At 48.5% G+C, this 15,436-nt stretch overlaps 1 protein-coding gene across 1 annotated transcript in view; it reads left to right on the top strand.

The window, feature by feature from the left end:
- LOC143997856 (uncharacterized) overlaps positions 1-12,728 on the top strand; it is a 30,158-nt gene extending 17,430 nt beyond the window's left edge. The window contains exons 2-5 of the mRNA XM_077493691.1: positions 7,723-7,815; positions 7,922-7,992; positions 8,178-8,232; positions 11,083-12,728. Coding sequence (XP_077349817.1) covers positions 7,759-7,815; positions 7,922-7,992; positions 8,178-8,232; positions 11,083-11,907 — 1,008 coding nt within the window. The 5' untranslated portion in view covers positions 7,723-7,758 and the 3' untranslated portion in view covers positions 11,908-12,728. The remainder of the gene's footprint in view (positions 1-7,722; positions 7,816-7,921; positions 7,993-8,177; positions 8,233-11,082) is intronic.
- Positions 12,729-15,436: the final 2,708 nt, after the last annotated feature.

Raw genomic sequence — 15,436 nt, forward strand, 5'->3', positions numbered from 1 at the left:
TAGGGAATAGAGGGTACTGGTAGGGAAGCTCTCAGTAGGGAATAGAGGGTACTGGTAGGGAAGCTCTCAGTAGGGAATAGAGGGTATGGGTATGGAAGCTCTCAGTAGGGAATAGAGGGTACTGGTAGGGAAGCTCTCAGTTGGGAATAGAGGGTACTGGTAGGGAAGCTCTCAGTAGGGAATAGAGGGTATGGGTAGGGAAGCTCTCAGTAGGGAATAGAGGGTATAGGTATGGAAGCTCTCAGTAGGGAATAGAGGGTACTGGTAGGGAAGCTCTCAGTTGGGAATAGAGGGTATGGGTATGGAAGCTCTCAGTAGGGAATAGAGGGGATGGGTAGGGAAGCTCTCAGTAGGGAATAGAGGGGATGGGTAGGGAAGCTCTCAGTAGGGAATAGAGGGTATGGGTAGGGAAGCTCTCAGTAGGGAATAGAGGGTATGGGTAGGGAAGCTCTCAGTAGGGAATAGAGGGTGCGGGTAGGGAAGCTCTCAGTAGGGAATAGAGGGTATAGGTATGGAAGCTCTCGGTAGGGAATAGAGGGTACGGGTAGGGAAGCTCTCAGTAGGAAATAGAGGGTACGGGTAGGAAAGCCCTCAGTAGGGAATAGAGGGTACGGGTGGGGAAGCTCTCAGTAAGGAATAGAGGGTACTGGTAGGGAAGCTCTCAGTAGGGAATAGAGGGTATGGGTAGGGAAGCTCTCAGTCGGGAATAGAGGGTACGGGTAGGGAAGCTCTCAGTAGGGAATAGAGGGTACGGGTAGGAAAGCCCTCAGTAGGAAATAGAGGGTACGGGTGGGGAAGCTCTCAGTAAGGAATAGAGGGTACTGGTAGGGAAGCTCAGTAGGGAATAGAGGGTATGGGTATGGAAGTTCTCAGTAGGGAATAGAGGGTATGGGTAGGGAAGCTCTCAGTAGGGAATAGAGGGTACGGGTAGGGAAGCTCTCAGTAGGGAATAGAGGGTATGGGTATGGAAGCTCTCAGTAGGGAATAGAGGGTATGGGTATGGAAGCTCTCAGTAGGGAATAGAGGGTATGGGTATGGAAGCTCTCAGTAGGGAATAGAGGGTATGGGTATGGAAGCTCTCAGTAGGGAATAGAGGGTATGGGTATGGAAGCTCTCAGTAGGGAATAGAGGGTATGGGTGTAAAAGTTCTCAGTTGGGAATAGAGGGTATGGGTAGGGAAGCTCTCAGTAGGGAATAGAGGGTATGGGTAGGGAAGCTCTCAGTCGGGAATAGAGGGTATAGGTATGGAAGCTCTCAGTAGGGAATAGAGGGTATGGGTAGGGAAGCTCTCAGTAGGGAATAGAGGGTATAGGTATGGAAGCTCTCAGTAGGGAATAGAGGGTATGGGTAGGGAAGCTCTCAGTAGGGAATAGAGGGGATGGGTATGAAAGTTCTCAGTAGGGAATAGAGGGTATAGGTATGGAAGCTCTCAGTAGGGAATAGAGGGTATGGGTATGGAAGCTCTCAGTAGGGAATAGAGGGTATGGGTAGGGAAGCTCTCAGTAGGGAATAGAGGGGATGGGTATGAAAGTTCTCAGTAGGGAATAGAGGGGATGGGTATGGAAGCTCTCAGTAGGGAATAGAGGGTATGGGTAGGGAAGCTCTCAGTAGGGAATAGAGGGGATGGGTATGAAAGTTCTCAGTAGGGAATAGAGGGGATGGGTAGGGAAGCTCAGGTACTTTTTTGGAGACTGCTGACACTTGGAATGTCTCTCTACATGATTCAGGGAATAGCCATTTGCAACTGGATATTTCAGCTACCGGATGAATCCCTGTTTGTGGATTTAGCAGCGGACAGGTGATTTAAGATGAACAAAGTCTCTGCCACAGACTTGATTGTAGAATTGTAAGTTAGCGCAGAAACTCGGGTGTAACCGAAGGATGAAATTAGGAACTTTCTTACAGTACCGGTATCTTGCAGCCGGTCCGGTGATACCGTAAGAATGCGGATTCGCTTGGTGTCCTTCCAGCTCAGCTTCCAGGCTCTTACCGATCAGTCAGCCTCGTGCATGGCCCTCTTCTGAAGAGTCCTCCCCTGGTTACGTTTTCAGTTGCTGGGCCTCTCCAAACCCGAGACGGCACCGGACCACCTTGAAATCCTCCTTCCAGTTACTGCGCCTCGGACTAGGCAGTGCCAAGACTCGGAAATGGATGGATCCGCACCCCAGGCCATGAGGGCCTCCGGGGGCTGGTCAGGAGGACCAGGACCATGGAGTCAGAACGTACTTCTGTACCGGAACCCAGAACCACGTGACCTCAGCACCTTAAGTACCCTCTCCCGGAATACACAGCGAGACAACGCACCCACTGATTGGTACCCAATGCGTCCAACCAGACTGCGTTCTGATGCCTGTCAAAGGTGATACATGCGCCTATGATCAGGCAGAACACAATACAGTCTGGCCAAACTGATACCAGAATCACAAATTACATAATTTAACCCCAAGACCCAACTATGGTCTTAGAAAAAACTAAATTTACAAAACATAGCACGTGCTCTTCAGGAGTACCGGCGCTACATAAGGAATTTGATTCCCCCTACAGGACCTGCCAATGCTACCTCAGCCACCACCAGCTGGTATCAGCCTAAACCCACTCTACAACCGATTGCCCATGGACATCAATGATGAAATCTGTACAAGAGAAAACACTTCCTGATAGATGAAAATGTTTTATTAATCAGTTAAATGGTCATAAATTACACATCAGCCAATCAACAGAAATTAACAACAGAAATCATCTCTGGCCAAACGTAGAATGCAATGGGAAGGTCCCCTCCGGTCAGTCTTGGCTGCAAGCTGTGTAGAGGTGGGAAGCCACCAAATAGGGAAAATGACCTTCCCATTGCACTCTACGTTTGGCCAGAGTTGGTTCCTGCTGTTCATTTATGTTAATTGGCTAATGTGTAAGTACGACCATTTAACTGATGAATACAACTTTTTATCATTCAGGAAGTGTTTTCTCATCACATATCACATGCTTATCACATCTCTACTGTCTCCAGGCCTCCTCTACCTTCTCCAGGCCTCCCCTGCCTTCTCCAGGCCTCCTCTGCCTTCTCCAGGCCTCCCCTGCCTTCTCCAGGCCTCCCCTGCCTTCTCCAGGCCTCCCCTACCTTCTCCAGGCCTCCTCTACCTTCTCCAGGCCTCCCCTGCCTTCTCCAGGTCTCCCCTGCCTTCTCCAGGCCTCCTCTACCTTCTCCAGGCCTCCTCTACCTTCTCCAGGCCTCCTCTGCCTTCTCCAAATCTTCTCTACCTTCTCCAGGTCTCCTCGACCTTCTCCAGGCCTCCTCTGCCTTCTCCAGGCCTCCTCTGCCTTCTCCAGGCCTCCTCTGCCTTCTCCAGGCCTCCTCTACCTTCTCCAAATCTTCTCTACCTTCTCCAGGCCTCCTCTACCTTCTCCAAATCTTCTCTGCCTTCTCCAGGCCTCCTCTGCCTTCTCCAGGCCTCCTCTGCCTTCTCCAGGCCTCCTCTACCTTCTCCAGGCCTCCTCTGCCTTCTCCAGGCCTCCTCTACCTTCTCCAGGCCTCCTCTACCTTCTCCAGGCCTCCTCTGCCTTCTCCAGGCCTCCCCTGCCTTCTCCAGGCCTCCCCTACCTTCTCCAGGCCTCCTCTACCTTCTCCAGGCCTCCCCTGCCTTCTCCAGGTCTCCCCTGCCTTCTCCAGGCCTCCTCTACCTTCTCCAGGCCTCCTCTACCTTCTCCAGGCCTCCTCTGCCTTCTCCAAATCTTCTCTACCTTCTCCAGGTCTCCTCGACCTTCTCCAGGCCTCCTCTACCTTCTCCAGGCCTCCCCTGCCTTCTCCAGGTCTCCCCTGCCTTCTCCAGGCCTCCTCTACCTTCTCCAGGCCTCCTCTACCTTCTCCAGGCCTCCTCTGCCTTCTCCAAATCTTCTCTACCTTCTCCAGGTCTCCTCGACCTTCTCCAGGCCTCCTCTGCCTTCTCCAGGCCTCCTCTGCCTTCTCCAGGCCTCCTCTGCCTTCTCCAGGCCTCCTCTACCTTCTCCAGGCCTCCTCTGCCTTCTCCAGGCCTCCTCTACCTTCTCCAGGCCTCCTCTACCTTCTCCAGGCCTCCTCTGCCTTCTCCAGGCCTCCCCTGCCTTCTCCAGGCCTCCCCTACCTTCTCCAGGCCTCCTCTACCTTCTCCAGGCCTCCCCTGCCTTCTCCAGGTCTCCCCTGCCTTCTCCAGGCCTCCTCTACCTTCTCCAGGCCTCCTCTACCTTCTCCAGGCCTCCTCTGCCTTCTCCAAATCTTCTCTACCTTCTCCAGGTCTCCTCGACCTTCTCCAGGCCTCCTCTACCTTCTCCAGGCCTCCCCTGCCTTCTCCAGGTCTCCCCTGCCTTCTCCAGGCCTCCTCTACCTTCTCCAGGCCTCCTCTACCTTCTCCAGGCCTCCTCTGCCTTCTCCAAATCTTCTCTACCTTCTCCAGGTCTCCTCGACCTTCTCCAGGCCTCCTCTGCCTTCTCCAGGCCTCCTCTGCCTTCTCCAGGCCTCCTCTACCTTCTCCAAATCTTCTCTACCTTCTCCAGGCCTCCTCTACCTTCTCCAAATCTTCTCTGCCTTCTCCAGGCCTCCTCTGCCTTCTCCAGGCCTCCTCTACCTTCTCCAGGCCTCCTCTGCCTTCTCCAGGCCTCCTCTGCCTTCTCCAGGCCTCCTCTACCTTCTCCAGGCCTCCTCTACCTTCTCCAGGCCTCCTCTGCCTTCTCCAAATCTTCTCTACCTTCTCCAGGTCTCCTCGACCTTCTCCAGGCCTCCTCTGCCTTCTCCAGGCCTCCTCTGCCTTCTCCAGGCCTCCTCTGCCTTCTCCAGGCCTCCTCTACCTTCTCCAAATCTTCTCTACCTTCTCCAGGCCTCCTCTACCTTCTCCAAATCTTCTCTGCCTTCTCCAGGCCTCCTCTGCCTTCTCCAGGCCTCCTCTGCCTTCTCCAGGCCTCCTCTACCTTCTCCAGGCCTCCTCTACCTTCTCCAGGCCTCCTCTGCCTTCTCCAGGCCTCCTCTGCCTTCTCCAGGCCTCCTCTACCTTCTCCAGGCCTCCTCTACCTTCTCCAGGCCTCCTCTACCTTCTCCAGGCCTCACCTACCTTCTCCAGGCCTCACCTACCTTCTCCAGGCCTCATCTACCTTCTCCAGGCCTTCTCTACCTTCTCCAGGCCTCATCTACCTTCTCCAGACCTCATCTACCTTCTCCAGGCCTCATCTACCTTCTCCAGGCCTCACCTACCTTCTCCAGACCTTCTCTACCTTCTCCAGGCCTCATCTACCTTCTCCAGACCTTCTCTACCTTCTCCAGGCCTCACCTACCTTCTCCAGGCCTCATCTACCTTCTCCAGGCCTTCTCTACCTTCTCCAGGCCTCATCTACCTTCTCCAGACCTCATCTACCTTCTCCAGGCCTCATCTACCTTCTCCAGGCCTCACCTACCTTCTCCAGACCTTCTCTACCTTCTCCAGGCCTCATCTACCTTCTCCAGACCTTCTCTACCTTCTCCAGGCCTCACCTGCCTTCTCCAGGCCTCCTCTACCTTCTCCAAATCTTCTCTACTTAATCCAGGCTTTCGCTACCTTCTTCAGATCTTCTCTACTTTCTCATGACCTTCTCTACCTCCTCCAGTCTTTCCTAACTTCTCCACCTTCTCCAGGCACCAAGAGTCCTGTTAGCTTCTGGAACCCAAGGCAATTGTCTGTTTACACAGGGGGCTTGGCTGGGGCATGGGATTCCATGTTCCCTTGCTCTATCACAGAGCTGAGTAGAGTGCACTTGGAAGGCCCCGTGAGGTCAGTCTTGGTCAGGAGCGGTGTGGAAGGGCGGGAAGTCACCAAATAAGAAACATTACCTTCCCATTGCACTCTACGTTTGGCCAAAGATGGTTTCTGCTGTTAACTTATGTTATTTGGCTGATATGTAAGTACGACCATTTAACTGATGAATAAAACTTTTTATCTGTCAAGAAGTGCTTTCTCATTACATATCACATGTATATTCCATCGCTACCTTCTCCAAACCTTCTCCAGACCTTCCACAGGTTTCTTCCAGGGACGAGCTTTAAGTTTAAGTCAAACTCATGTTTGACTCGAACATTGGCTGTTCGCCAGTTCGCCCAACAGCGAACAACTTTTGTGTTCTAGGGGTCCTCTTGTTAAAGGGGGCTTCCAGATTCCGATAAGCCCCCCGCCCGCAGACCCCCACAACCACCGTGCAAGGGTTGTGGGGATGAGGCCCTTCTCCCCATCAACATGGGGACAAGGGTCTTTGAGGGGCTACCTCAAAGCACTCTCCCAATGTTGAGGGCATGTGGTCTTGTACGGTTCAGGAGGGGGGGTGCTCTCTCGTCCCCCCTCTTTTCCTGCGGCCTGCCAGGTTGTGTGCTCCGATAAGGGTCTGGTGTGAATTTTTGGAGGGGACCCCACGCCATTTTTTAAAAATATTTTGGTGCGGGGTTCCCCCTTAAAATCCATACAAGACCTGAAGGGCCTGGTATGGAATTTATTGGGACCCCCATGCATTTTATTTATTTTTTTATTTTGGTTCGGGGTCCCCCTGTGGGGAAATCCCCATGCCGTTTTTTATCAATTAACTTTTATGTGTATTGCGGACCGACAATTCATTGTAGCCGCGAGTAGTTTTAGATTACTTTTTTTCCTTTAGAAATGTAATTTTGCTGTCAGACAGTTCTAAGCACAGGAAACATGCGCCCATTTACAGGCACACTATAGACACCCCCCAGGTACGACATTTGAAGGAATATTACACTTTTATTGTTTCATGTTAAGCATTATTAAAATCACTGCTCCCCAAAAAACGGCCGTTTTTAAAACTTTTTTTTTTGCATTGATCCATGTCCCCGGGGGAAGGACCCGGGTCCCCAGCCCATTTTTTTATGACAATAACTTGCATATTAGCCTTTAAAATTAGCACTTAAGATTATTCATGTTCGTGTGTTCGAATTAATTTTTTGCCTGTTCGCATGTTCTGGTGCGAACCGAATGGGGGGGGGGGGGGGGCTTGTTCGGCTCATCCCTAGTTCCTTCTGTTCCGCTCCTCCTCCTATCCTGCAGAAGTATTTTTTATTGCGCTTTTTTTTTTTAATGTCTGGCCATGCCTCCTCATGCACGTCATTGGCCTTAGGGGAATGACACGCACACTGCCGGCTGTGCCTCCTGGGATAGGCATGTCACCTACCCCAGGAGGCATAGCCTTTCATTCAAGGGTAGGAGGATTGGGCGGAGAGGCCGGCCCGCTGAACCTGGAATGGCGGTGCGGAACAAATCGGTGACAGGGCATGAGAGGATCTCAGCGGGATAACGCTGGATGGGTAAGCATCTGAAATGTGCAGATACCACCTACAGGTAAGCGAGACAAAAAAAAGGGGGGGGGGGTCAGCTGGAGGTCCACTTTAATCTGATTGAAATTTAGGTGTTCAGGCAGAGACAGGCCAAACCTCAATCAGCGTGTGAATTTCCCCACCCAACAGAAGATGATTGTGCAATCTACTTCTGTGGAACGGCTGATCTGGGTTCCACTGTCAGAATACAACGTCCCGGCATGGCAGATTCCTCCATCCACCTCGTCTGTGTGGACGGAGAGGTTCTCCTCTATAGGGGTTTCTATAAAAAAAGAGAATAGAAAACAAGAACAAATGTGAAGGGATGAGCTCTGCTTGGTGGACATCAACTCCACACATTCCAATGCCAATCCCCCATCATTGTCAGCACTCTTCTCTCCCCGCAGTGTCAGCCCAGCAGGGATCCAGAAGGTGGGTGAGAGATGTCAGGGAAGGGAAGACCCCCGCGGAAAACCAGCAGCGTCAGGATGGTCCTACAGGTGATGTTCTCCTGCTGGGGGGGGGGGCTTTTCTTGGCAGACACCCCTTCCGGGGGTTCATTCGCAGAGCAGTCAATCTTACACAATGTCCTCCATTTCCTTGCAGGACTGTGAAGAGTCTTCCCCGCCCTCCATAGTCCGAGTCACCATCCCCAAAGTGCCCCTGACCAAGAAGAGGTGAGTCTGCCGGGTCCACCACACAAAGCTGAACGTCACATGACAGCTGGATCCATAAATCCACACAGGGAACCAGAATGGATGAAAACGAAAAGTTCTCTTAATGGTGCCAATGTGTGGGGATAATGGCGGCCATGTTATCACCAACCTCAACCATTTCTATGATATTCTCCTCTGTTTTTCAGCAAACAAAGAGAACCGCTGGCGTTGATCCGAAGAAAGCTCCTCTCCAAGAGCCAGGTGATCCAACCTTCTGTATTAAACTTCTGGAATAATATAGATTTAACAGCCACTCATCTCAAAGTGAAATGCTAAAGTCCGAACACATCCTAAATATACGACCATCTATACAACTGTCCATCCAGAGCCTCTGGTTTATAGACCAGATACATTCTAAATATAGAACCATTTATCCAACTGTCCATCCAGATCCTCTGGTTTATAGACCGGATACATTCTAAATATACAACCATCTATACAACTGTCCATCCAGAGCCTCTGGTTTATAGACTGGATACATCCTAAATATAGAGCCATTTATCCAACTGTCCATCCAGAGCCTCTGGTTTATAGACCAGATACATCATAAATATAGAACCATTTATCCAACTGTCCATCCAGATCCTCTGGTTTATAGACCAGATACATCATAAATATAGAACCATTTATCCAACTGTCCATCCAGATCCTCTGGTTTATAGACCGGATACATTCTAAATATAGAACCATTTATCCAACTGTCCATCCAGATCCTCTGGTTTATAGACCAGATACATCCTAAATATAGAGCAATTTATCCAACAGTCGCCCAGAGCCTCTGGTTTATAGACCGGATACATTCTAAATGTAGAACCATTTAGCCAACTGTCCATCCAGAGCCTCTGGTTTATAGACCAGATACATCCTAAATATAGAGCCATTTATCCAACTGTCCATCCAGAGCCTCTGGTTTATAGACCAGATACATCCTAAATATAGAACCATTTATCCATTTATCCAACTGTCCATCCAGAGCCTCTGGTTTATAGACCAGATACATCCTAAATATAGAGCAATTTATCCAACAGTCCGCCCAGAGCCTCTGGTTTATAGACCGGATACATTCTAAATATAGAACCATTTAGCCAACTGTCCATCCAGAGCCTCTGGTTTTGTGACGGAACCGATCCCACACTCCGATTGAGTGCTTCAGTCAGTATACCACTTCCGGTGTGTATATATATATATATATATATATATATATATATATATTATATATATATATATCTATATATATATATATATCTATATATATATATATATATATATATATATATATATCTATCTCTATATATATATATATATATCTCTATATATATATATATATATATATATATATATATATATATATCTATCTATATATATCTATATATATATATATCTATATATATCCATATCTCTATATAGATATATATAGATCAGATATTCCAACCGCTCACAAGCACAAAACAAGACGACACTTGCTTAGTGCTAACATGGACTCATTTATTAGAACCAAAATGCCAAGTATTTATAATACAGTAGAAGACTAAAACCGAACCTAATTAGCATGAGCTAATTATCTAAATCAACACTCAGACTAGTTGACTGAGGGATAAGACTTTTCGGCTCCTAGCTCACTAACAATTCAATAAACATTACTATAAACATCAACACAGGGTTAATTAGCCCAAACAACAATGTGTGAATACTCAATACTCAGACTAGACTCATTTACACAACAGACAGGTGTCTGGAGTTCATGACATTAGCATCTAATGCCCCGTACACACGAGCGGACTTTTCAACATCCAAAGTCCGAAGGACCGAGTCCGTCAGACTATCCGATCGTGTGTGGGCTGCAACGGACTTTTGATTCGCCAAAGTCTGACGGACTTTAGAAATGAAGCATGCTTCAAATTTTCCCGAAGGAACTCCGCCGGACCCGGTCCCCTTCGAAAACTCCGCTCGTGTGTATGCTACTCCGACGGACTAAAACCGACGCTAGGGCAGCTATTGGCTACTGGCTATGAACTTCCTTATTCGAGTCGGGTCGTACGTCATCACGTTCGAATCCGTCGGAGTTTAGTGTGATCGTGTGTGGCCAAGTCCGTTCGGCCGAAAAGTCTGTCAGAACTCCGGCGGAACTCCGGCGGAACTCCTTTGGAAGTCTGTCGGACATAAGTCCTCTCGTGTGTACGGGGCATAACAGTTTGTGTCCCAACAGCATGAGACAACACACATTATATATATACATATATACAGCATTGAATCTGACTAGCACAGATTATAGTAGGGTTCTCATTCACCCTGTGCCCCTTAAAATCCAGGGCCCATAATCGATCGCAGAGAGGCTCGCATTCAGTCCTCTCAAAAAGCCTGTGTCCCGGCTAGGTCTGTCACAGGTTTATAGACCGGATACATCCTAAATATAGAGCCATTTATCCAACTGTCCATCCAGAGCCTCTGGTTTATAGACCGGATACATCCTAAATATAGAGCCATTTATCCAACTGTCCATCCAGAGCCTCTGGTTTATAGACCAGATACATCCTAAATATAGAACCATTTATCTAACTGTCCATCCAGAGCCTCTGGTTTATAGACCGGATACATCCTAAATATAGAACCGTTTATCTAACTGTCCATCCAGAGCCTCTGGTTTATAGACTGGATACATTCTAAATATAGAACCATTTATCCAACTGTCCATCCAGAGCCTCTGGTTTATAGACCGGATACATCCTAAATATAGAACCATTTATCCAACTGTCCATCCAGAGCCTCTGGTTTATAGACCGGATACATCCTAAATATAGAACCATTTATCCAACTGTCCATCCAGATCCTCTGGTTTATAGACCGGATACATTCTAAATATAGAACCGTTGATGGTTTATGGCACATACAATTTTTTTTACACTGGATATGCATGTAACTAAGAGGGACTATTTCTAAGGCTCTGACTCCTGATTCTGAATGGAGGGTAAACGCTGGTTTTCGGGGTGATAAAGAAGGCGATGACATGTAAACATCTATAAATAAGTGAACGCTATTCTTCTACTTTTGCAGGAAGTCGAGGAGATAAAGATCCTTGGCTATGGAGAGGACAATCTCTCGGCGCAGGACGGCCCACTCATGACTCATCTCTCGATGAAGAACGAGATCCTCCAGGAAGATGAAGTCTGCAACAGATTTCAGAAGAACGAAGTGGCCACCCAAACCGCCCCAATTTATTGCTTCAACACCATAGAGGAGATTGTGGATTTCCTGAACAGCTGCAGCAAACCTGAGGAGTGCAGCCCTAAGTCTATGTCCTTCACTGATGAGCCCCCCGATGAGCTGGGAGGAGAGGATGTTATCTCCAATGATGACCACATGAGAACACTCAAACTAGAGATAGAAGAAGACGATGATGATCAACCAATTGTTTCTCACCTGTACCCCAACCTCCCTTTCCACTACGCCTCCACATCATCTCCATCATTCCCTGTTGTCAAGCGTAGAAGAAAACAACGTTTCCACTGCGAATGGCAGGGCCCGGTCGCCATCATCAGCTCCCCCAATGTGCCGGCTCACGCTATGGAGCTTCGGGTGGATGAGGATCTTGCCATGTCCATACGAAGACAAGTGGACATCAACAACCCAGGGCCATTTGGCTGGCAGCTGGCAAAGCTGCTCTTTACTGAGGAAGAACTTTATGGACACAACTTTAACGGGACGGACCAAAAGATGCCCCTCAGCCCCCGGCGAGTCCATGCCATTCAACACGCATTTCATGACTACTTCCCTAGAGATATAGCAGACGAGGCCCTCGCCAAAGGTCGCACCGCCATTAACCAAGGGATAAGGAACATGTTTTATGTCCGCAACCGTAAAGATGGAGATTATCCATAACTGGAGCTCAATACGGGACCCGAGAGACTGGAGCTCAATACGGGACCCGAGAGACTGGAGCTCAATACGGGACCCGAGAGACTGGAGCACAATACGGGACCCGAGAGACTGGAGCACAATACGGGACCCGAGAGACTGGAGCTTAATACGGGACCCGAGAGACTGGAGCTCAATACGGGACCCGGGAGACTGGAGCTCAATATGGGACCCGAGAGACTGGAGCTCAATACGGGACCCGAGAGACTGGTGAATTGGAGCTCAATACAGGACATGAGAGGCTGGAGCTCAAGGCTGGAGCTCAATATGGGACCCGAGAGGCTGGAGCTCAAGGCTGGAGCTCAATACGGGACCCGAGAGGCTGGAGCTCAATACGGGTCCCGAGAGACTGGTAATCTGATCTCAGATTGGAAGGTGATAATTTGGTCTCCACGATGACCTAAGGCCTGTGACTTGTGGGAGAAGCAGCCAGGACTGTGCCATTCAGCTCCGCACATCTCCATGGAAGACACCAATTTCTTTTTTTATCAGAATCGCTCAATAATCAACTCTCCTAGCACATGTCCCATGCCCACTGCCCACTCCCCCCATTATCAACTGCCTACCGCTTCCTCTCCATCCTCAGCCAAATCATCTAATTCTAAAATAACTAACATTACATTTCGGTCATTTCCCTCCATCTGCCACCTCCCTCTACAGCTCCCCCTTGTGGAGGCCCTCTCTGCTGTATGTTATAGCAGACTCCTTGTTTTAGCTCTGCTTGCTGTTTGCTCACTAAATGACTTCTTGTTTAACTGATAAAACTGTACAAGCGTTGTCCTGTCTGGGTGAATACGGTGTTTATTAGGAGGAGATTTAAAGTGCTAGCTCATGTGGTTTACACACAGACAGCAACTTTATCTGCATTAACCTAGAGAGGGGGCATCAAACTCTATTTCATCGTGGGCCACATCAGCATTATGGTTGCCCTCACAGGAGCCGGTTGAATCTGTTAGCCCTTGTACACACGGTTTGACACTCCGACGGAAAATGTCCGATCGGACCGCGTTGACGGATAATCCGACCGTGTGTGGGCTCCATCGGACTGTTTCTGTCAGAATGGCCGACCGACAAAGTTTTACAGCTGGGCTATAAAATTTTCCGACAACGTCATCCGATTGGACTTTGTCCGATTGTGTGTAGAGAATTCCGATCGGACAAAGTGCCACGCATGCTCAGATCAAATTCCTAGACCAAAGCTATTGGCTACTAGCCTGAACGTAGTCCCGTCATAACGAAGTAACGTCATCGCGTTACCTACGATCGGATGATGGCAGCTTGAAGTCGGTAAGAAAGAATTCCTATCAGTGGCTTTCAAAAAAGTTGATGTAACAAAACGCTCTCCACTGATAGCAATGGTGAGATCCAAAAAATGTATTCTTTCAGAGCTAACCTCATAGGTAAGATGTATCCCTCTCGTGTTAGAATTTATCTCATTCATAAACACGGAAAGGTCTGATTCACTCCCATCCCATAGGAGGAGGATGTCGTCTATGTAGCGAGCCCACAAGGACAGCTGCGGCTTATGCTGAGCATAGACGACGTCCTCCTCCCACTTGGCCATAAAAAAGGTTTGCCAAACTGGGGGCATACTTAGCCCCCATAGCTACACCCCTAATCTGGTGGAAAAAATTGCCCCTAAACCAAAAAAAAGTTATGAGTGGCTGCATAGTCCAAAAGTCGCATGATGAAATCAATCTGTACGGGAGAGAGGTCTGAGAAACGCTCCAATGACTCAAAAACAGCCTCCAGACCTAGATTTTGAGGAATAATTGTATAAAGTGATGTAACATCTGCGGTCATTTTCCGACAACTTTGTCCGACCGCGTGTATGCAACACAAGTTTCGGACAAAATCCGACGGATTTTGTTGTCGTAATGTCCGACCCGTGTGTACAAGGGCTTAGAGTAGATGTTCAGAGCACCCCACTCCTTACATCACATGTCAAAAGCAACCCCCCCACCATCAGATGTCAAAAGTTCCCCACCCCACCCCCCTTTTCTAGTGCTGCTTTGGGGAGGAGCTGGGAAGCAGAAAGTGCAGGGTCTGGAGGAGGTCCAGAGGAGGGCTGGAGTCTTCTGAACACTGAGACCAGGGGGGGGGGGGGGGGCAGAGAAGAGGGGGTGCGAGATCTGTAGTAGTTCTATCCTCTTCTCTATATGAAAATGGTGAGCTGCGCTAAAAAACTAAAAAGTGTTCTAAATAGATAAATTAATACAATTGAAAACATAAGTGATCAAAAAAAGAGAAAATTAAATCAAGTGAATGTGAATATTGAATACATAATTTAAATCATATAAATCATATAAATGAATCATATAATTAATATATGGAAAAGCACAAATAGTGAACACCTGTGTTAAATCACGTGAAAAACCCTGTGTAGTGAAACCTATCAAGGATCTTCAGATACAAAAAGGATGAATAGCACAAAATATCCCTCGTATAATCAAACAAATAACATCATAATGAAAACAAAATCAGATTTCATTAAGAAAAATTTTTTACAAAAAAGGGAAAAGGAATTAGTCAGTGAAAGTCCCAAAAAGTGATATTAAAGCGGGAGTCCGCCGGGACTCCGCGTTTTGTTTTGTTCTTTAAAAGCCAGCAGCTACAAATACTGCAGCTGCTGACTTTTAAAATAGTGACACCCGCCCAGCGCGCCCGCGATGTCGGCACCCGAAGCTGATCTCTCGATCTCGATGGGAATTAGGACGTGGAGCCTTTCGGCTTCATTTCCCGGTTCCCTACTGCGCATGCGCGAGCCGCGCTGCGCAATAAGGACGGTCCCCGCTGCCTCTGGGATCTGTGTGTTTTCCCAGCAGGCAGCGGGGCACTTGCGGAAAGGGGCGGGCACTTGCGGAAAGGGGCATAATCTATGCCCCTTTCCGCAGAGAGCTATCCTGGAAGTGGGTGCATTTACCTGGATTATCCAGGTACCTGCACCCCCCTCCCCCCTGAAAGGTGCCAATTGTGGCGCCAGAGGGGGGGAGGGTTCCGATGAGCGGAAGGTCCATTTTAGGGTGGAGCTCCGCTTTAATCAGCAACTAGTGTTAATTCATTCAAAGTGGGAATGGAGAACTGACACCCACGTCACTTCGTGTGAACAGCGATCCAAAAAAGAAGAACCTCCACCAATAAGGAAAGAAGGGGCTGCTTACCAGAACTTGAGATCTCAGCGTTACGTGAGATCAGGGAGAGCATATAAGTAAAGGATTTGGCTGAACCATCACAGGAACCACACCGGACTGTCCTCAATGTAACTTCCAAGTAGTAAAACGATAATGCCACAATTCATATGGAAAAAGCAAAGAGAGCTCGCATAGCGTAAAAAACCCTTATTTATTAGATAGCAAAATTAAAACCAGTGCACTCGCATGAATGAAGAAAAATGTAAAAGTTTTTCATAAATGAGCCGGCCGGCTCTCGGCTACCGCCCACACTTCCGGGTCTGGCGTAAACGCGGTGACTTCAGCACGCCGTACCTCCCAAC

Source organism: Lithobates pipiens, unplaced genomic scaffold (assembly GCF_037356315.1).
Source record: "Lithobates pipiens isolate NorthernLeopardFrog02 unplaced genomic scaffold, aLitPip1_a1.2 Scaffold_19, whole genome shotgun sequence".
NCBI classification, from domain to species: Eukaryota; Metazoa; Chordata; class Amphibia; order Anura; family Ranidae; genus Lithobates; species Lithobates pipiens.